At 43.4% G+C, this 21973-nt stretch overlaps 1 protein-coding gene across 2 annotated transcripts in view; it reads left to right on the forward strand.

Moving 5' to 3' along the window:
• Positions 1-491: 491 nt before the first annotated feature.
• Positions 492-21973, forward strand: part of LOC106602388 (N-acetylgalactosaminyltransferase 7) — a 32055-nt gene continuing 10573 nt past the window's right edge. Inside the window, exons 1-2 of one of the 2 annotated variants that reach the window (XM_014194989.3) lie at positions 492-805; positions 1860-2308. In XM_014194989.3, the coding sequence (XP_014050464.1) occupies positions 683-805; positions 1860-2308 (572 nt within the window). In that variant the 5' untranslated portion in view covers positions 492-682. The remainder of the gene's footprint in view (positions 806-1859; positions 2309-21973) is intronic. The other variant, XM_014194988.3, reaches the window with a different exon arrangement.

Consider the following 21973-nt stretch of genomic DNA (forward strand, 5'->3'; position numbering starts at 1 on the left):
CATTTAGCCTCATTTTCTGCCTTTTAAAAAAACATAGCTGATATGGCTGACTTGCTTAAACTAATGTGGTTTCTACTGGCAATTGAGATGTACAAACTATGGCATAAGAGAACGACAAGCAGATAAAAGGCCATCCGTAATTTCGATTAAGACATTAATGCTAGGGCGCACGTAGTCAAACCACTCTGTGTTGAATTTGCGATTTCCAGCTAGTTGTGTAATGTTCATGTCCAATGGCCGATGAGCACCGATACGTTTTACCTATATTTTCTCTTAATTATTTATCTTCTTATGACAAGTATTAAAAAGGATTTGCCAGTAGATTGTCGACTTGATTCATGATGATGACATGATCAGTCCAATCAAAGATACTGTAGATATAGTGTGATTTGACCTTCAGCCTTCTTGGACGGGCACTTCTAATGTAACTCTGTGGCAGCACCCAAGGAGCTTGAATTTTCTAGCTCTACCCTTAGACTTGGTGGTGACTAGTGTCCCCATGAGTGACAGAGAGAGAGAGAGAGAGAGAGAGAGAGAGAGAGAGGTTACATGCGGACGAGGGGGATTCAATCAGGAAAGGCGCACGGTTGGCTCAATTTGGGATTCGAACTGGCTTTGGCAGGCAGGGGTGCCACGAAGTAACGAGGTTAGCTAGCACCTCGTAGATGGTCTTATTTTCAAGATGAGGTTAAGAGTTGGATTTATTCTTCGTAGTGTAATAGTTATTGCCACATTCTTAGGGCTTGTGGTGCTTTGGTCTTCCCTTTCGCCGAAAGAGCACGACGAAAATCCCTTCGCTAAACGGGTAAGTTTTCAGTTACAACCAGCTTTCTATTGGTCAAACGTTATCATTTTATATGTTTCATGTGTTTTGTTGTAGCTATGCATTCTATAAAATTTTTGGCATGTAATTCTGGCTAACGTTACCTAACCATGTTGCTTAAGTCGTTAACGTCAGTTAGCAAGCAAGTATGAGTCGTTGTCATGGAGATTGTTAGCGTTTGGGTCTATTTTAGCTAGCTACTGTAACGTTAAGAGTGCAAAAATGTCATTGGGACTTGATGACAGTCTTCCTAACTACCATTTGCTTATACATTTTGGTATCTAACGTTAACTAGTTAATCAGACAGCTAACGTTAGCTAGCTAGCGTTCCTGCATTGAACCCCACTCATTCCTGAATGTCCGCTTGTGTTAAGTCATATTTAAATGCTTTGACGACAATATCAAACATACCCGGAAGGCTTTAGCCTGCAAACTGTCTCTCGTTCAAATTGTCTCCTGTAGCTCACGAATTCGACAACAGCTATCATTGTATGAAAAGACACCACCAAGATTGTAAAAACGTTGTGTTGAAATGACACGTAGCCAGCTGGCAAAACGAATGCCTGGAAAGCTAGCCATCTACGTTAATGCATCCCTGCAGCTAAACTCACACCTGTCAAGACTCGCACCGAAGCTGTAATTGCCTTTGTCGAACAAGTGATACTGTGTTAAAACAAACAATGCCGTGTAATTTATATTGGTTAGCTATGCAATGTTCCTAGCGATGTTACTGTGAACCTCATGAACATAAACGCATGTGCGTGCACACCTTAATGTGGTCAGTGAAGGAATTCGACATTAAGCTAATTGCTGGGGGACTAGTTAGCCAATTGAGCTGTCAAGTAGGGGAGATTAAGACCTTTGCTGATCCTGCAAACGTAGATTAAGAGCATCATCATCTGTTTAACCCTTTTACGCCTTGTAAAAGCTAGTAGCTACCGCTGTCAGCTAAACTTGCTTGATAATCTATCACACCCTCCATTTTAGGCCTTGGAAAAGCAATAGGCCTAGCTAACCTCTTTCTGATTCTATGTAGGAGGGAGATGCCTCTAACCTCTTGCCTAAGAATGACATTGCTGACCAGTTCAAACCCGTGGTCCCCTGGCCCCACGTGGAAGGGGTCGAGGTGGACCTGGACTCCATCAGACAGAAGAACAGGGGAGACGACAAGCTGGTTCCTGGCAAACCAGCCGGCGGTGCTCAGAACCAGCAAAATGTCATCCAGAAACAGTATGTCACCTTCAAGCCCCACACCAATGTCTACTCGGCACCTGTCCTAAGGAAGGGGACCCTGGGGAACTTTGAGCTCAAGGAGCCGGAGCCCCACGGGGTGCAGGATGGGCCTGGGGAGGGGGCGAAGCCATTCGTCCTGGGAGCGGAATATCACGAGGCCGTCCAGGCCAGCATTAAGGAATTTGGCTTCAACATGGTGGCCAGCGACATGATCTCCCTAGACAGGACCATCAGCGACATTCGCCATGAAGAGTAAGTAGTATTAAGGCCAAGGCCCAATCCAGGCAGATAGACAAGGTGCTGGGTCATAGTATACATTTTTTTTTAGACCTAGGCCTATTGGAATGGTTTGTGTGTTATGGCATTTGAATTGGAATGAAGGAATCTGTGACATTCACCATAAAGAGTAATTACAGTAGTAGGCCTTAGAGCCCAGGCTACTGTATGGATTGGTACTGTGTCGTATAGACTAGTAGTCGTCCCGATTTAAGGATGTAGCTAGGCCTATCGGAATGGTACGTGTGTTAAGGAACTGGCATCAACTAAATGTTTTTTTCTCTTCTAAATATGTCTCACTGGGTGTTCCAGTTGAATGTTACTTCATCGTTCCTTTCACAAATGTTACAAATGTATTTTTTTTAAAGATCATAATGTATCCATGGCTTGACACTAAGGTTTGAAAAAAAAAGAATAAAAAAAAAAAGACTGACTTGCCAAATTGCCCATTAGGCAAGTCAGGAGTCTTTTTAAAAAAATTTATTAAAAAAAAAAATATATATATATATATATATATATATATTTTTTTTTTGCATGACGATTATGATCACTTGCCTGAAAATGTAAATAGTTAATTCACACACATGCCATACTAGCTGCCCTTTACCGACACAGGGGAGGAATCAAAGACCTGATAAAAAATTCTGATAACTAAAATTCTTTATATTCTATCAGAGCAGGCTCAACTTGCCAGACTGCCATAAATGGTCTGTCTTTCACTTAAACAATGGGAGGGAGGAACCAGAAAGATCAGTTAGGCTATTGGAATTATTTTTACAGTTTTGGTTTCACCTGCTCAATATGGCAACCTAAGAGGAGGCTCAACTTGCATCACTGTTCAGAGTTCACTTGCTCTAGGCAATAGGGCAACCCTTTATGTCAATCCAGGTACATGTCATTTAGCAGACACTTTTATCCAAAGCAACTTTGTCATTCGTGCATATATTGGAATCTAACCCACTATTCTGGTGTCGCAAGCACAATTCTATACCAGAAGGGCTGGTATGACAAGGGTGTGGGTCCGGCTTTTAAAGGTTGGTTGTGTGATGTTAACAGAACAAAGGCCTACCACCAGTCCAATAGAAAAGCAATTCTTTCGTAGTCAAACTATTCAGTTGGTCCATTATCAAAACGGTATATATTGTGTGTCACAAACTCACACCTTGCGATCCGAGGCGTGGCTTCTCTATTCTGTTTGTAGTGTTTGCGTCATATTGACATTTATTTTGATAAGAGTTACACATGCTTACATTTACACACCAATTAGGCTATAGGCCTAGGTGTTCTATTGAAGATGTGTTTATCAAGTCATGTCTGTATCGGCCACATTCTACCCACTTAGAATGTGGAAATGTAGCATCATTCTTCTAATACTGGTAAGAATAATTGTATTTTTATTTTATTTAACTAGGCAAGTCAGTTAAGAACAAATTCTTATTTACCAGACACATGACCATTGTTTTGGAGGTGTTCAGAACATGGTTAAGGGTGGAGAAGGCTTGTTGGACACAAGGAAAGCGTTAACATGGTCCACACACCTGCACAGTCGTGAAGCGTGAACTGCAGCGGCTCTCATCCCCTCAGGAGGCTGAAAAGATTTGGCATGGGCCCTCAGATCCTCAAAGTTCTACAGCAGCACCATCGAGAGCATCTTGAATGGCTGCCTCACCGCTTGGTATGGCAATTGTACTGCCCTTGACCACAAAGTGCTACAAAGGGTGGCGCGGACAGCCCGGCACATCACTGGGGCAGAGCTCCCTGCCGTCCAGGACATCTATACTGAACAAAAATATAAACGCAATGATTTCAACAATTTTTTTTAAATTGAGTTTTACAGTTCCTATAAGGAAATCAGTTAATTGAAATAAATTCATTAGGCCCTAATCTATGGATTTCACATGACTAGACAGGGGCGCAGCCATGGATGGGCCTGGAAGGGCATAGGCCCACCCACTGGGGAGCCAGGCCCAGCCAGTCAGAATGAGTTTTTCCTCACAAAAGGGGTTTATTACAGACAGAAATTGTTCTCAGTTTCATCAGCTGTCAGGGTGGCTGGTCTCAGACGATCCCACAGGTGAAGAAGCCGGATGTGGAGGTCCTGGTCTGGCATGATTACACGAGGTCTGCTGATGTGAGGCTGGTTGGATATAATGCCAAATTCTCTAAAATGACATTGGAGGTGGCTCATGGTTGAGAATTCTCTGGCAACAACTCTGGTGGACATTCCTGCAATCAGCATGCCAATTGCACACTCCCTCAACTTGAGACCTCTTTGTGTTATGTGACAACTGCACATTTTAACGTGGCCTTTTGTTGTCCCAAGTACAAGGTGCACCTGTGTAATGATCATGTTGGTTAAATGAAAACAAATTTGTGCACACAATTTGAGACTTTTTGTGTGTAAGGAACATTTTATGGGATATTTTATTTCAGGTCATGAAACATGGGACCAGTACTTTTACATGTTGCATTTATATTTTTGGTCAGTGTATATATATCAGGCGGTGTCAGAGAAAGGCCCGAAGAATTCCCAAAGACTCAGCCACCCAAGCCATAGACTTTTCACTCTGCTACTGTCCGGCAAACCGTATCAGGGCATTATCTCTTGGACCAATAGGCTCCGAGACCGTTTCTACCCCTAAGCCATAAGACTGCTAAATAGCCAGACTACTAAATAGTCAATTAATGGTGCCCAAACTATCTCACGCTGTCATTCTCACACTGACACAACCATATACACTTTTACACTCATTTGCTGCTGCTAGTGTTGTTTATTAGACTCTTATCTATCCTGATGCCTGCCCTGCCTTAATGTACATATCCATGTCTAATACCTCTTATCTCTAATACCTCTTACCTACATTGACCTGGTACTCCCTGTATATATAGCTCTATTCTTGTGTATTTTATTCCTTGTTAGTTACTATTCTTTTTTTAAACTCTGCATCGTTGGGAATGGTTCGTTAGCTAGTATTTTAATGTTACGTCTACACCAGTTTTATTCAGTGCATGTGATAAATGAAATTTGATTTGATACATTGAATTTCAATCTACAATGTTCATACTTTTTTCAGTGGAACGTGGTCCTGTTAAAATTACCAGTAGCCTATATGCGAACATTTTGGTGGCACAGAAAGAAAAAGGGATAGCAAACAACTTGACTACTTGCCACTATGCTATATATGACTGGGTAAATCATTTGTTTTGAGTTCATGTGGACCCAGTGACCCGACTTGAGCACTGGGCCCCGGACTTGAGCACAAGGGACTTGGGACTCGAGGTCTAGGGAATCTACTACATCTCTGGGCAAAATAGTCATTAGCCCTCGTTCTACTTTTAGACCTCAATGTGGCTGCGGCGTCTGTGGAACGTTGATAACAATGACGTGACTGTGATGGAGGTGTGTAACCCATACTACTTTGCCAATAGCCTACTTTGCGGCACCATCTTGTGATTGTGCTTTGCGCTCTCAATTCAAAGGGCTTTATTGGCATTGCCAAAGCAAGTGAACTGGATAACAGTTAACAATACACTTACAAAGTTTCAAGAATATACATTTCAAATGTTATAATATGGCTATGTACAGTTACAATGTACAAAAGGGAAAATAAACAAATAGGGGTTGTATTTACAATGGTGTTTGTTCACTGGTTGCCCTTTTCTTGTGACAACAGGTCACAAATCTTGCTGATGGGATTGCACACTGGTATTTCACCCAATACATATGAGAGTTATCAAATTTGGATTTGTTTTCTAATTCTTTAGGTCTGTGTAATATGAGGGGAAATATGTCTATGGTCATACATTTGGCAGGAGGGTAGGAAGTGCAGCACAGTTTCCACCTCCATTTTGTGGGCAGTGTGCACATAGCCTGTCTTCTTGAGAGCCAGGTCTGCCTATGGCGGCGCCTCCCAATAGCAAGGCTATAGCTCTCGCTCTCTGCACTTGTCTGTTTTGTATGTAATGTGCAACATCTATGCAGGCTGAATTGGGAATTTACATGGGCAGATAATATGTAAATAATATTCTTACTGTATATGTTTGTTATTTCTGCTGTTGGGAAGAGAATAGGAAGTTATGCAGAAAAATGTTGGTAGGACAAAGCTATATGTTTGTGCACATGAAAGTTGGGGATATGTGTTTTCTATAAGTTAGCTCATTGTACAAAGGTATTTGTTTTCAATAATCATCGGAGACTATTTAATCTAAACCAATCCGGGCTGTTTTGCCCGATTTTAGTTGCGCACGTGTCGGTTTTGTTGCTAAACAACCAACCCGTCTATAAAGAATGAGGGGGAAATTATATGAAAGTTGCTTGGCGACATGGACAAAAATCCATATCACGATAAATTGACTGAATTATCGCTAACGATGAGTTGACCGATAAATGTATAACATACTTTTTTACATTTCCATGAACTACTACTTTGAATGCTGTAGCTATCAATGGTCCCGTTTTTAGCAATCACCCGTGTTGGGGTAATGCGTTAACCTGTTACTTTTATATGTAATCAGACTGCTTTTTATGAGTAACGGAGTGAAGTAACACATTTTCAAATTGGGTAGTATTGTTAGTTAATTTGTCAAACAATGCCTGCGTTACTTTCAGAATCATATCTCTACCGGGCGTGTTTCCATGATCCGATCTCGACTTGTTTCCCTCAGTTAGTTCTTATGCGAGCTGAGAGGCTGTTTGGAGAAATGTCATGACAGCTGCTGTCCGTAGAATTGTATAGAGGGCGCACCTCTGATCTTTGCCATTGATCACTTCTGTGATAGCAAATCCCATAGCGGGTTTTCCTGTCTAGTGGAAATGGTCCCCTCTATACATCTCTATTGGTCTGTGTATGTGCAGTCTATAACCAGACCTGGCTGCTCGTGAGATTGACTGGAAATGCAGTGCATTTGGAAAGTATTCAGACCCCTTTTTCCACATTTTATTACAAATAAAAAACTGAAGTATCATATTTACATAAACATTCAGACCCTTTACTCAGTACTTTGTTGAATCACCTTTGGCAGCGATTGCAGCCTCGAGTCTTCTTGGGTATGATGCTACAAGCTTGGCACACCTGTCTTTGGGGAGTTTCTCCCATTTTACTCTGCAGATCCTCTCAAGCTCTGTCAGGTTGGATGTTGAGTGTCGCTGCACAGCTATTTTCAGGTCTCTCCGGAGACGTTAGATTGGGTTCAAGTCTGGGCTCTAGCTGGGCCACTCAAGGACATTCAGAGACTTGTCCCGAAGCCACTCCTGCACTGTCTTGGCTGTGTGCTTAGGGTCGTTGTCCTGTTGGAAGGTGAACCTTTGCCCCAGTCTGGGGTCCTGAGCTCTCTGGAGCACTTTTTTTTTTAAATCAAGGATCTGTCTGTACTTTGCTCTGTTAATCTTTCCCTCAATCCTGACTAGTCTCCCAGTCCCTTCACTGTAGGGATGGTGCCAGGTTTCCTCCAGACGTGACGCTTTGCATTCAGACCAAAGAGTTCAATCTTGGTTTCATCAGACCAGAGAATCTTGTTTCTCATGGTCTGAGTCTTTAGGTGCTTTTTGGCATACTCCAAGCGGGCTGTCATGTGCATTTTACTGGGGAGTGGCTTGATTGGTGAAGTGCTGCAGAGATGGGAGAACCTTCCAGAAGGACAACCATCTCCACAGAGGAATTCTGGAGCTCTGTCAGTGACCATCGGGTTCTTGGTCACCTCCCTGACCAAGGCCCTTCTCCCCCATCTGTCAGGGTGGCCTCAGGGGTACGCACAATGCCGCCGGGGTACGCCAAATAAAAATGTGAGTCACATTTTCAAACATTCCATTTAGATTTTCCAACGGGGCAAAACATTTGGGTGACTTTTTTTTGTTTTTTTTTCTCACCCGAGTAGTCTTGTTTCACTGCCAAAAATAAAATGTAACCATCTAGTGTTCAGCTAAGTAACAACACAATGTCAAATGCAGGTAGCCTAGTCAAATAATCAAGATCCAATCACATTAACCATTACTCTCACGGGAATTCCACTAACAGTCCGTATGTAGCCAAACGTAGCTGCTGCTCATTCCATTTGCTCGAAAATTAATAAATGGTTAAATAAAAGTAAGGCCCGCGTCCATAGAGACACATACCAGGTCTACTGGTAGTACTGCTACTACCAGCAGTACTATACCTGCACCTGTCGACGACACAAGTTGTTCTGCTTCCACATGCACATCCAATACTAGCATCAGTAATTCTACATTTGTTGCTAGCCCAGCGAGCATGGACACTGACAGTTGTGAATCTGATGCAGCCGACGAGCTACTGCCCCCTTACCCGGGAAATGTCCGAACAACAGACAGGGACGTTGGACCATTGAACAGCTGCAAATATGAGAACTACATTGATTTGGGGCTAACTTATATTGAGAGTAGTGCCTTTCCTCAGCAACAGTGTGTTATGTGCAGAAGTACTATCTCACAACTCGATGAAACCTTCACTCTTGCGCAGACGTTTAGAAATGAAACATGCCAATTTGAAAAATAAACCACAAGTTTTTTGAGCAAGAATTAAGACTACTTCCGAGTAGTAAGACATGTATAAAAGCAACAGATACCATTAATAAGAATAGACTAAAAGTGTCTTATGTTATGTGGTGAGCTACCGAGTGGCTAGGAAAGGCAAGCCCCATACTATTGTGGAGGACTTCATTCTTCCTGCTACTGCTGATATGGCTGGGACAAGGCCCAAAAAAACTATACAGACAATGACTTCATCAAACAACACTTTCACGATGCATCAGTGACATGGCAGGAGATGTTTTTGAAAAATTACTGCTTCGCATGCAATCAAGTGAATTCTATACGTTACAGCTGGATGAGTCAACAGAAGTGGCGGGCCTGGCACAGCTACTGGTATATGTCCGTTACGTTATAGGGGGTGTCAAATTAACCTGAAGAGGACAGACGTTCCGCCTGCGGAACCCCTAGCCAACAGCCAATGGCATCGCACGGCGCGAAATACAAAACCAACTAAAATACCACAATTCAATTTTCTCAAACAATCAACTATTTTACACTATTTTAAAGATAAGACTCTCGTTAATCTAACCACATTGTCCGATTTCAAAAAGGCTTTACAGCGAAAGCAAAACATTAGATTATGTTAGGAGAGTACATAGACACAAATAATCACACAGCCATTTTCCAAGCAAGCATATATGTCACATAAACCCAAACCACAGCTAAATGCAGCACTAACCTTTGATCTTCATCAGATGACACTCCTAGGACATAATGTTATACAATACATGCATGTTTGGTTCAATCAAGTTCATATTTATATCAAAAAACGGCTTTTTACATTAGCATGTTATGTTCAGAACTAGCATACCCACCGCAAACCTCCGGTGAATTTACTAAATTACTCATGATAAACGTTCACAAAATACATAATTATTTTAAGAATTATAGATACAGAACTCCTTTATGCAATCGCGGTGTCAGATTTTAAAATAGCTTTTCGGCGAAAGCACATTTTGCAATAATCTGAGTACATAGCTCGGCCATCACGGCTAGCTATTTTGACACACCAAGTTTGGGGCTCACTAAACTCAGAATTACTATTAGAAACATTGGATTACCTTTGCTGTTCTTCGTCAGAATGCACTCCCAGGACTTCTACTTCAACAACAAATGTTATTTTGCTTCCAAATAATCCATAGTTATATTGAAATAGCTCTGTTTTGTTTGTGCGTTCAGGTCACTATCCGAAGGGTGACGCGCGAGCGCATTTCGTGACAAAAAAAGCGAAATATTCCATTACCGTACTTAGAAGCATGTCAAACGCTGTTTAAAATCAATTTTTATGCAATTTTTCACGTAAAATATAGATAATATTCCAACCGGGCAACGTTGTATTCATTCAAAGGCTGAAAGTAAAAAATGGAGTAGTCTCGTGAACGCGCGTCTCAGTCTCACTGTCCCCAGGCTGACCACTTACAAATTCTGCTGCTGTTCTTTGCCCAGAGACAGACACCCCATTCCACTTTCTGGCGGCTTTAGAGAGCCAATGGAAGCCTTAGAAATTGTCACGTTACAGCACAGATGCTGTATTTTCGATAGAGATGCAACAGAAGGACAACAAATTGTCAGACAGGGCACTTCCTGTATGGAATCTTAGGTTTTGGCCTGCCATATGAGTTCTGTTATACTCACAGACACCATTCAAACAGTTTTAGAAATGTTAGTGTTTTCTATCCAAATCTACTAATTATATGCATATTCTCATTTCTGAGCAAGAGTAGTAACCAGTTTAAATCGGGTATGTTTTTTATCTGGCCGTGCAAATAATGCCCCCTATCCCAAAGAAGTTAAGGAAGACATCCTCTTCTGGAAACCAGGACAACAGGAGAGGATATTTTTTTAAGTGCTGGACAGCTTTGTGACATCAAATGGACTTTGGTGGTCAAGATGTGTTGGTATCTGTACTGATGGCACAAAATGACAGAGACATAGTGGAGTGGCAACGTGCGTGCAAGCAGTTGCTTCTGACGCCGCTTGGGTACACTGCAGCATCCACTGAGAGGCTCTTGCTGCCAAGGGAATGCCTGACAGCTTTGTTAAAGCAAGGTCCCTGAACTGTCGTGTATTTTCTGCATTATGCAATGACATGGGCAGCGATCATGTAACGCTTTTACAACGTACAGAAGTGCGCTGTTTTTTTTTTTAAATTAAGAGACAAGATTAAAGTTTATTTTACTGACCATAATTTTCACTTGTCTGACCGTTTGCGTGATGAGTTTCTCACACAACTGGCCTATCTGGGTGATGTTTTTTCTCGCCTGAATGATCTGAATCTAGGATTACAGGGACTCTCCGCAACTATATTCAATGTGCGGGACAAAAATGAGGCTATGATTAAAAAGTTGGAGGTCTTCTCTGTCTGCATTAACAAGGACAACACACAGGTCTTTCCATCATTGTATGATTTTCTTTTGTGTGCAAATGAACTCAAGCTTACGGACAATGTCAAATGTGATATAGCGAAGCACCTGAGTGAGCTGGGTGCGCAATTACGCAGGTACTTTCCCAAAACGGACGACACAAACAACTGGATTCATTATCCCTTTCATGCCCTGCCTCCAGTCCACTTACAAATATCTGAACAAGAGAGCCTCATCGAAGTTACGACAAGCGGTTCTGTGAAAATTGAATTTAATCAAAGCCACTGCCAAATTTCTGGATTGGGCTGCGCTCAGAGTATCCTGCCTTGGCAAATTGGGCTGTTAAGACACTGCTGATGCCCTTTGCAACCATGTACCTATGTGAGAGTGGATTCTCGGCCCTCGCTAGCATGAAAACTAAATACAGGCACAGACTGTGTGTGGGAAATGATTTAAGACTGAGACGCTCTCTAATACAACACAACATTGCAGAGTTATGTGCATCCTTTCAAGCACACCCTTCTCATTAACCTGTGGCGAGTTATTCACAATTTGATGAACAAATAAGGTTTTATATGTAAGATGGCTAAATAAAGAGCAAAAGGATTTATTATTTGTGCCCTGGTCCTATAAGAGCTCTCTGTCACCTCCCACGAGCCGGGTTATTACAAACTCACACTCATTCTTATGTTTAATAAATGTATAGTGTGTGTGTGGCAGGCTTACAATGATGGCAAAAAAACATTTGCGAGTGCGCTGACCTTGTTGCTAGAGGGGGTACGCAGCTGTAGCTGTTCAAAGGAGAGCTCTACGGACAATTCCTTCGACCTTATATAGACGTGTGTGTGTGCCTTTCCAAATCATGTCCAATCAATTGAATTTACCAAAGGTGGACTCCAATCAAGTTGTAAATATCTCAAGGATGATCAATGGAAACAGGATGCACCTGAGCTCAATTTCAAGTCTCCTAGCAAAGGGTCTGAATACTTATGTAAGTAAGGCATTTCTGTAATTTCTTTTATACATTTGCAAAAAAATCTAAACCTGTTTTTGCTTTGTCGTCATGGGGTATTGTGAAGATGGAGGAAAAACATTTAATCCATTTTAGAATAAGGCTGCAATGAAACATTGTGGAAAAAGTGAAGGGGTCTGAATACTTTCCGAATGCACTGTAGGTAGGAGCAGCAGCTCATCTTTGGTAGAGCACTCGCCTTGATCCCTATGACTGGTAAACCAATGGTGAGATTTCGTTTTTTTTTGTGAAAGTAATGCAAAGTAGTATAGTAGTAACGCGTTACTTTCCACACAAAGAAATATTGTAAAGTAGCTCATTAAACAAAAGTAATGTAATGAGTAATATTGCTTTTTCAAGTGACTTGTCCTATAAGCTGCATTATTTAATTTCAAACTTAACATTTCTCTACTTTAGTGTAATTATCAATATCTGTAAAATGCCCTCTAATTTATTTCCAGCTCTATCACACTAGGCCTATGCATACTGAACAAAAGTATAAGCGCAACATTTAGAATGTTGGTCCCATGTTTAATGAGCTGAAATAAAGATTCCCGGAAATTTCCCATATGCACAAAAAACGTATTTCTCTAAAATGTTGTGCACAAATGTGTTTACATCCCTCTTAGTGAGCATTTATCCTTTGCCACGATAATCCATCCACCTGACTGGTGTGGCATATAAACAAGCTGATTTAAACAGCATGATCATTACACAGGTGCACCTTGTGCTGGGGACAATAAAAGGCCAGTCTAAAATGTGCAGTTTTGTCACACAACACAATGCCACAGATGTCTCCAAGTTTTGTGGGAGCGTTCAATTGGAATGCTGACTGCAGGAATGTCCACCAGAGCTGTTGCCAGAGAAATTGTCTATTTCTCTACCAATGTCGTTTTGGAGAATTTGGCAGTACGTCCAATCAGTCTCACAACCGCAGACCACATGTAACCACGCCAGCCCAGGACCTCCATATCCGGCTTCTTCACCTGTGGGATCATCTGAGACCAGCCACCCGGACAGATGATGAAACTGTGGGTTTGTACAACCAAAGAATTTCTGTACAAACTGTCAGAAACCGTCTGAGGGAAGCTCATCTGCGTGCCTGTTGTCCTCACCCGGGTCTTGACCTGACTGCAGTTCGGCATCGTAACCGACTAGAGTGGCAAAATGCTCACCTTCAATGTCCACTAGCATGCTGGAGATGTGTACTTTTCACAGATTAATCCTGGTTTCTACTGTACCAGGCAGATGGCAGACAGTGTATGGCATCGTGTGGGAGAGTGGTTTGCTGATTGTCAACGTTGTGAACAGCGTGCCCCATGGTGGGGTTATGGTATTGGTAAGCATAAGCTACGGACAACGAACCCAATTGCATTTTATTGATGGCAATTTGAATGCACAGAGATACCGTGATGAGGCCCATTGTTGTGCCATTCAGTCGCCGCCATCGTGTTTCATCATGATAATGCACAGCCCCATGTCGCAAGAATTTCTACACAATTCCTTGAAGCTGAAAATGTCTGCATACTCACCTAACACGTCACCCGTTGAGCATGTTCGAGATGTTCTGGATCGACGTGTACCCGCTAATATCCTCAACTTCGCACAGCCATTTTAGGGGTGGGACAACATTCCACAGGCCACGATCAACAGCCTAATCAACTCCTATGTGAAGATGTCGTGCATGAGGTAAAATCGTGTTCACACCAGATACTGACTGACTAGTTTTCTGATCCACGCCCCTACTTTTATAAAATTGATCTGTATTTCCAGTTGTGAAATCTGTAGTTTAGGGCTTAATACACTGCTCAAAAAAATAAAGGGAACACTTAAACAACACAATGTAACTCCAAGTCAATCACACTTCTGTGAAATCAAACTGTCCACTTAGGAAGCAACACTGATTGACAATAAATTTCACATGCTGTTATGCAAATGGAATAGACAACAGGTGGAAATTATAGGCAATTAGCAAGACACCCCCAATAAAGGAGTGGTTCTGCAGGTGGGGACCACAGACCACTTCTCAGTTCTTATGCTTCCTGGCTGATGTTTTGGTCACTTTTGAATGCTGGCGGTGCTTTCACTCTAGTGGTAGCATGAGACGGAGTCTACAACCCACACAAGTGGCTCAGGTAGTGCAGCTCATCCAGGATGGCACATCAATGCGAGCTTTGGCAAGAAGGTTTGCTGTGTCTGTCAGCGTAGTGTCCAGAGCATGGAGGCGCTACCAGGAGACAGTCCAGTACATCAGGAGACGTGGAGGAGGCCGTAGGAGGGCAACGACCCAGCAGCAGGACCGCAACCTCCGCCTTTGTGCAAGGAGGAGCAGGAGGAGCACTGCCAGAGCCCTGCAAAATGACCTCCAGCAGGCCACAAATGTGCATGTGTCTGCTCAAACGGTCAGAAACAGACTCCATGAGGGTGGTATGACGGCCCGACGTCCACAGGTGGGGGTTGTGCTTACAGCCCAACACCGTGCAGGACGTTTGGCATTTGCCAGAGAACACCAAGATTGGCAAATTCGCCACTGGCGCCCTGTGCTCTTCACAGATGAAGCAGGTTCACACTGAGCACGTGACAGACGTGACAGAGTCTGGAGACGCCGTGGAGAACGTTCTGCTGCCTGCAACATCCTCCAGCATGACCGGTTTGGCGGTGGGTCAGTCATGGTGTGGGGTGGCATTTCTTTGGGGGGCCGCACAGCCCTCCATGTGCTCGCCAGAGGTAGCCTGACTGCCATTAGGTACCGAGATGAGATCCTCAGACCCCTTGTGAGACCATATGCTGGTGCGGTTGGCCCTGGGTTCCTCCTAATGCAAGACAATGCTAGACCTCATGTGGCTGGAGTGTGTCAGCAGTTCCTGCAAGAGGAAGGCATTGATGCTATGGACTGGCCCGCCCGTTCCCCAGACCTGAATCCAATTGAGCACATCTGGGACATCATGTCTCGCTCCATCCACCAATGCCACGTTGCACCACAGACTGTCCAGGAGTTGGCGGATGCTTTAGTCCAGGTCTGGGAGGAGATCCCTCAGGAGTCCATCCGCCACCTCATCAGGAGCATGCCCAGGCGTTGTAGGGAGGTCATACAGGCACGTAGAGGCCACACACACTACTGAGCCTCATTTTGACTTTTTTTAAGGACATTACATCAAAGTTGGATCAGCCTGTAGTGTGGTTTTCCACTTTAATTTTGAGTGTGACTCCAAATCCAGACTCCAAATTGGATTTCCATTGATTATTTTTGTGTGATTTTGTTGTCAGCACATTCAACTATGTAAAGAAAAAAGTTTTTGGTAAGATTATTTCATTCATTCAGATCTAGGATGTGTTATTTTAGTGTTCCCTTTATTTTTTTGAGCAGTATATATTTCAATTAACTGATTTCCTTTATGAACTGTAACTCAGTAAAATCGTTGAAATTGTTGCATGTTGTGTTTTTTAATATTTTTGTTCAGAGTATATCATAGGTAAAACTATGCGAAGTGATGGGAATCCCTGTAACAACACTGGCTAGTGTGCATTGATGGAACTCTTAAGGTCAGGTGACGATGTAATAATATGAGGGGCAGTCTACGAGACATCTGTGCCAGTGGGAGCCCTACCATAGAACATCAGCGTATATACAGAAGAGCAGTCCAGCCAGCCAAAACACACAGAACATAAATCCAATTGACCTGCGTTATGGCTTTAGTTTATATCAGAGCAGATTAGAGAACAGTCATAGCATGAGGAATGGAGGCTAGGCTGTCCCATAGCTAGGTCAACCCAAGGTTCTCAAGCTGAGGGGAAACCTTTTGGATTTCATTTGCATGGCGTTGTTTTGGATTCAGTGTATAAACGAACGTATCAGATCGCCTAGTCCTCCTAACCTAATGCAGCACAGATTATTTTCATTACTGGAGATGCGTGACTGATGTCCCTATCCCAATAGTATAGGCTATGTTGCCAGTGGTCTGGTTCTTGATAAGACTTATGTAGGTTTTATTACTGTGCACTAGCTGATTACAGTATTCTGTAGAGTTGTTTGTGTAGCAGTACATTTCAGGTACTGAGTGAAGTTTGGTATAATGGGAGTATCTAGCTGAACAGAAAGGAGCAGTCGTAGGTCAAGTCAATCGGGTTTATTACAAGTTGTAACGGAGACGCCTCCAGCACAGAGTAGAGAATGTCTAACTTGCCTCTTGGAGACGGACCCTTTATATTCTAAATCAGACATCACCAAATGTTCTGGAAACACCAGCCCGAGAGGCTCGCCAGTTCAAAACCAAGGCAGCGGCTTTGTCAGCTGCTACAGAATCGGTGTCCACAGAAGGTCATAATCAGTGGGTCCTTGAACCTCCCAGTCTGGCGTCAATCACTATCAACCGATATGAGCATAATCCATAACAAGTCTAGTGACCAACCCTCACCTTGAGTGTCACAACTAGAACACTGGAAATGTGTGTTACAGAAATATGCTAAACATTGTGTTAATCACTCTTAACTAAATATGATCTTTAGTCTTCTTTCATTTTCCAATTACATATGGTCAAACCAGGGCAGAACGACTGCCCCCCTCTCATTGAAGCCATGGAAGTTCAAGGCCAACAGTGGTACGGCAGGCATTGTTAGCAGAAAACCGGATTGCCCAATATAGTGAATGTGGAAAAATTGCCATCTTTGTGTAAAAACATTTTGGGAAGACCATGGTACCAGTAATTGCTTCTAATACACCAAATGTATGTCCTTAAATCTTTTTTAATTTTTTTAAATCGCACACAGAAGTTTAAGGGTAATTTAGCAGCCTGCAGTACCCCGGTCGGTCTTCAACTTGAGTTACTCGATGAGAGGGAGCAGCGTCACTTCCTGGAGTAGCTGAAACATTTCAGGTTATGTCTCCATGAGACGCCGTCCTAACAGATTTCAATTCGCTTCAATGCGCTATTGAGTCTTCACATAGGAATGAATGGTGTCACCTCATCGTTTTTGTCTGTGTGCACACATTGGGCCACACACACACACGGTCACTGATTAACTCACAACGGACTGATACTGTGTGGAGAACAAACAGGCGAAGGTGTATTTCTCCAGCCTTTCATCTGGCCGCAGGGCCCAGTGGGAACGCAAAGGGCACCTTTGAACAGTCAGCATGAGACAGGACAGGCATCCCTGGTTGGACGCTACAGTACAGGCTTTAGGTTATGTGGCTGGGGTGCTGACTTCCACGTGGACTTTACTATAGCCTAGTCAGTAAGGGAGATAATGGATGCTAGACTAAAGAACATAATGAGTGACACTGGCTGGGCCCCCTTTTTGGTTTGGTGCTTCCTAGGAATGTAGGACAACATACTGTCGACTGATGACATTAACTGTAGTAGGTGTGAGACTGTTGCTGCACCCAGACCAGGGGTGTAGTGGAGGGTGAACGTCTCTTTCGCAACTTTCTATTTGTGAAATGGCATTCACGCACTTTAACCACTACATCACTGCCCCAGACCGAACTGTTGATATTAGACTGCATGTCTAGACTGCATTGCCTAGTTGGTCTACATATGTAAACCGTTCCATGATAAATGGGCAGCTGTACATTATTCTGTCAGTTGAGGTTGTTGACAGCCATGTGAACTGCACCGTGTTAGGAAAATAGAACTCATGTGGACTAACCAGTTACTGACAAAGTGCATCACTTGCTGTGGCTTGAGCTGCTCTACAAAGATGGTCCTGATTGGCACACTGCTATTCAAGCCTTTCTGTGGATCAGTGCACAGTAGATGTAGGCAAAGCTGTCACTCACTCCATTAGGGGGGGCTCCTGAGGGGCGCAGCGGTCTAAGGCACTGCATCTCAGTGCTAGAGGTGTCACTACAGGCGCTCTGGGTCGAATCCAGGCTGTATCACAACCGGCCGTAATTGGGAGTCCGATAGGGCGGCACACAATTGGCCCTGCGTCGTCCAGGTTTGGCCGGTGTAGGTCGTCATTGTAAATAAGAATTTGTTCTTAACTGACTTGCCTAGTTAAGTAAAGGTTACATAAAAATGTAAATAGTGTAGAGAGGCTTTGCCGCATATATATTTTGCAAACTGATTACCAAATATTGGAAAATATTTCTGGAATAGAAAGCTGTTCGGTCAATATGAACATTATTACCCTTTTTTAATAGATTTTCACGATCATTTGTCAATATTTATTTAGCTTAATCTGTTTGATTACAGATAACCCATGTGGCTGAGGTGGATTGGTTGTGCTTTAGTTGTGCAATCAGGATGTGAATCGTCTCAACACAGGATCTGTAGTTCCGGTTTTGACCACAAGATGGCCCACTGCAGTCACTATTGAGCAGCCTTGTCCGTTACACTTAATTTTAGCCCCGTTCAGGACATTGGGTAAGACTGCAATTCAGTGGCAGGAACTCTCTTTTGAGTTTTACGGCAGATAACGTTAGACATTCTCACCTCTCTGCAGAGGGGCTGAGTTGTGTTGCCTATGTGTGCATGCTTGGCCACAGTCCCATAACATGGTGGGAAGAAGCCAAGGATGTTCAGTATTTTCACCACAGCTCTGGCTCAGCTGCTCTCCTCCAGGTGCTGTGAGTAAACAAAAACAACTCTCTGATGAAGCGCGAGCCTGTATCAATTAGACTAGTCCCGAGACACGGCCGTAGGTCTACAGATGGGACTAGTTGTCAGCCTGGTATAAATAGTAAACCGGTTAAGCGCTCAAGACTTTTCCGCGCTGAACAATTCATATTATGTATCCAATATCCACACATGACACTACACTACAACACTTAAGTTATTCACTTCTAGAATTTGTTTAAGCCATATGAAAACATTGATGTTACACCCTTAGCCTCCTCAAATCACGACTTTAAACACTTAATAGTTTTTAGTGCTGTGGTTTTCATAATTTTTCTGTTGACATAGGGCTGTTTATTTAGGATGCGTGTGGTACTTTACATGTGACTTGGCCGTGGCATACGTGTTCCAGGCTTCATGTTTGTGTGTGCGTGGTAGGTTAGTAGCTATCTGTCATAGATTAGTGTTTCTCTGGGAGGGTGACTGCGTTAGAGCTGCCTAGCCTGGAGGGATCCTGTCAGCAGAAATGTGGTGAAACAGTCTCCATTTAAGATTTCTGCGAGGCGTTTCACTTCAAGGCTGCGACAGTGTTTTATAGGCAGGAAGATGGCTGACCTTCGCTCAGCACAGGACCCTCTTTCCCTGTACACACATGAGCATACACTTGTTTTAGCGCTATCTCCTTCCTATACTATTTGTCAGGCGCGCACACACGTAGTGAAACTCACATGAAGCCCCTAGAGCGACAAGTAACCTCCACAGACTGAGTTAAGGCACCGGTGTTATTCATTAGTGTTGCTCTTGTCCTCCCCTCCAGTAGAGCTCAACACAGAGAGAACTGTTGTCTTTACAGACGCGTGATGAATGTTTCCACACACAACGATCTCTCTTCAAGCCTCCAGTCTGCATCCTGACTGATATGTTGGCTAATAATCTTAGCTACATTTTGCGTCATTTATGTTTACGTCGTCTGTCCACGAGATGAGTTGGCGAAATGCTTGCAAAATCCGTATGGAAGTTTTGCGATTGTAATTTCATGTGGAGAAATTCATGACCTTTTACCAAGAGTAGTGGGTTAAGTGTGTTGTCATGCTGAGAACTAGTCTTTGGGACAGACATTCCCTCTCACACAACAACAGCAACCCAAGCCATTCAACTGTGCCCGCTCGCATGAGTTAACATCAGGTCCAAGACCATCATTGGATATGTTTCTATTTGTGTCTTTTCAGATGGGAATGAACGAGGATTTCGTGGAAACTCACGTAGGCTAACCGCTGTTCTGCAATGGATCCCTGTTGGACTTTTTTTCCCCCCAGAAAACACTCCGCACTGTCAGAGCATATTACCCATAGGCCTAGTGAATATTCATGAAGTGCAGCAACTTAAAAATTGTTCTCAAATGCAGTAGATTTGAATACAGCCATAGAGCTTACCCCATGTGTGGACTATTGCACAGTGTTTACAAGAAGCTGATATGACTAATGCTTTCCTCCCCTGCCCTTCTAACTCATCGACGCCTCAACTCAAAACACAAGCCAGCAAACTGTAGCTGAAGGATAAGCCATTAGTTACACTGTTAAACACGGAGATGGGTTGGGGATGGTAAGAACACCGAATCCTATAAGATCCCCCTCTAATCTTTTCTTTCACAACTTTCTATAAGCCTCTCCAGGGAGACTTCTTAAGTGGCACCCTATTCCCTATATAGTGCACGACGTTTGACCAGAGCCCTATGGGTCCTGTTTTTAAAAGTAGTGTACTATATAGGGAATAGGGTGCCATTTGAGATGCTACCCGTCTGTCTTTAGTGCCTCCCTCTTTTGGCCTTTCCTAGCCTTTTATTTACTGTTGACGCTTTTTTGTGCAGGTCATAATAAAGTGGCAGTCCAAAACCTCCCTGGCTGTAAAAGTGAAAGACGTGAGGAGGTGCCTGAGGATCTTTATCTGTTTTCAGGCCTAGGGAGGCTGAAAGACATTTTCCCTTAATGGAGCTTTGAGCTCTCAGGTTATAAAGGTTTGGTCAAACAGGACTGTAATCTGAGGTGTTTATCTGAGTGTTGGTGGGTGAGAACCAGGAGGACAGGCCAGAACAGGAGCCGTTCCGCATGTTACTGCAGGGGAGATGCGATGGGAGCAACACACACACACTAACACAAGGATTAACTTTTGCAATGCAAAACACATCCAAAACATACACATGTCACAATGCACACAAACCAGCCAGGCGTTTCTTAGAAAGAGAACATTTTATATGCAAAATGTTAGAATCTTCCTAAACAGGAAGGACGGGTGGGTAAACGTGTGATTCACCATAAATGAAACCTCCCAGAGATGCTCTATAAACTGTTCTCAGTTCAGTCTCTAAGCCTTAACAACCCCTCCCAGATACTCTAGATCTGCTGTGCTGCAAACTGTTTTCAGTTCAGCCCAGACCTGACCAACGTCTTACTGCTCACTCCGTCCTGAATTCCGCATATCACTGATGATAACGCTCACAATTCTTGTGTCAAGTGACCTCAGACGCCTCGACGCTCCGTCTTTTCCTTTCAGGTCGTCCCCGAGGCAGATTGCTTTGCTAGTGCTCAAACCAAGGCTAAAAATAGACCTCAGTATGCCACACCAGTGTCTGGTCCGGCCTCTCGCTCTCACTCTCACACACTCAGCTGTATTAACAGGGCAGTTGGATGGCTAGTTGTAGGGCAGTTGGCTGGCTTGAAGCCTATACGTAGGCATGGCATGTGGCAATGGGAGGTAGTGAGTACTGTTGTTTTTGCAGTAGAAGAGCAGCAGAGACCTGTAGTGAGTGAGTACGCTGAGAATGAGGAAGTGGAGTCCAGGACACACACACACAGCGCACTCTGCCAGAGGAAACCACACAAAGCAGGGCTGCCTTCCTGCCTTACAGATGGTCTGCCTGTGGAGGAGGAGGGGGGAGGGGATTGGGGGTTGTGACAGAGGCCTAGCAGAGCTCTGGGTAGACACAAAGGAGAAAGAGCTAAGCAGCTGAGCTTAGGGATATCATGTGTTGGAATGGATCTAGCTAGCAGCAATTGCTGGTTAAGCTAAACTAGCCAGGGCTGTGTCTATTCTGATGTCTTCAGATTGCATAGTGGAATCTGTTGTGCCTTTGGCCTCTTTTTTTAATATATTTTTTTGTGTGTA

This window comes from Salmo salar, chromosome 04 (genome assembly GCF_965601325.2).
Source record: "Salmo salar chromosome 04, fSalSal1, whole genome shotgun sequence".
NCBI lineage: Eukaryota > Metazoa > Chordata > Actinopteri > Salmoniformes > Salmonidae > Salmo > Salmo salar.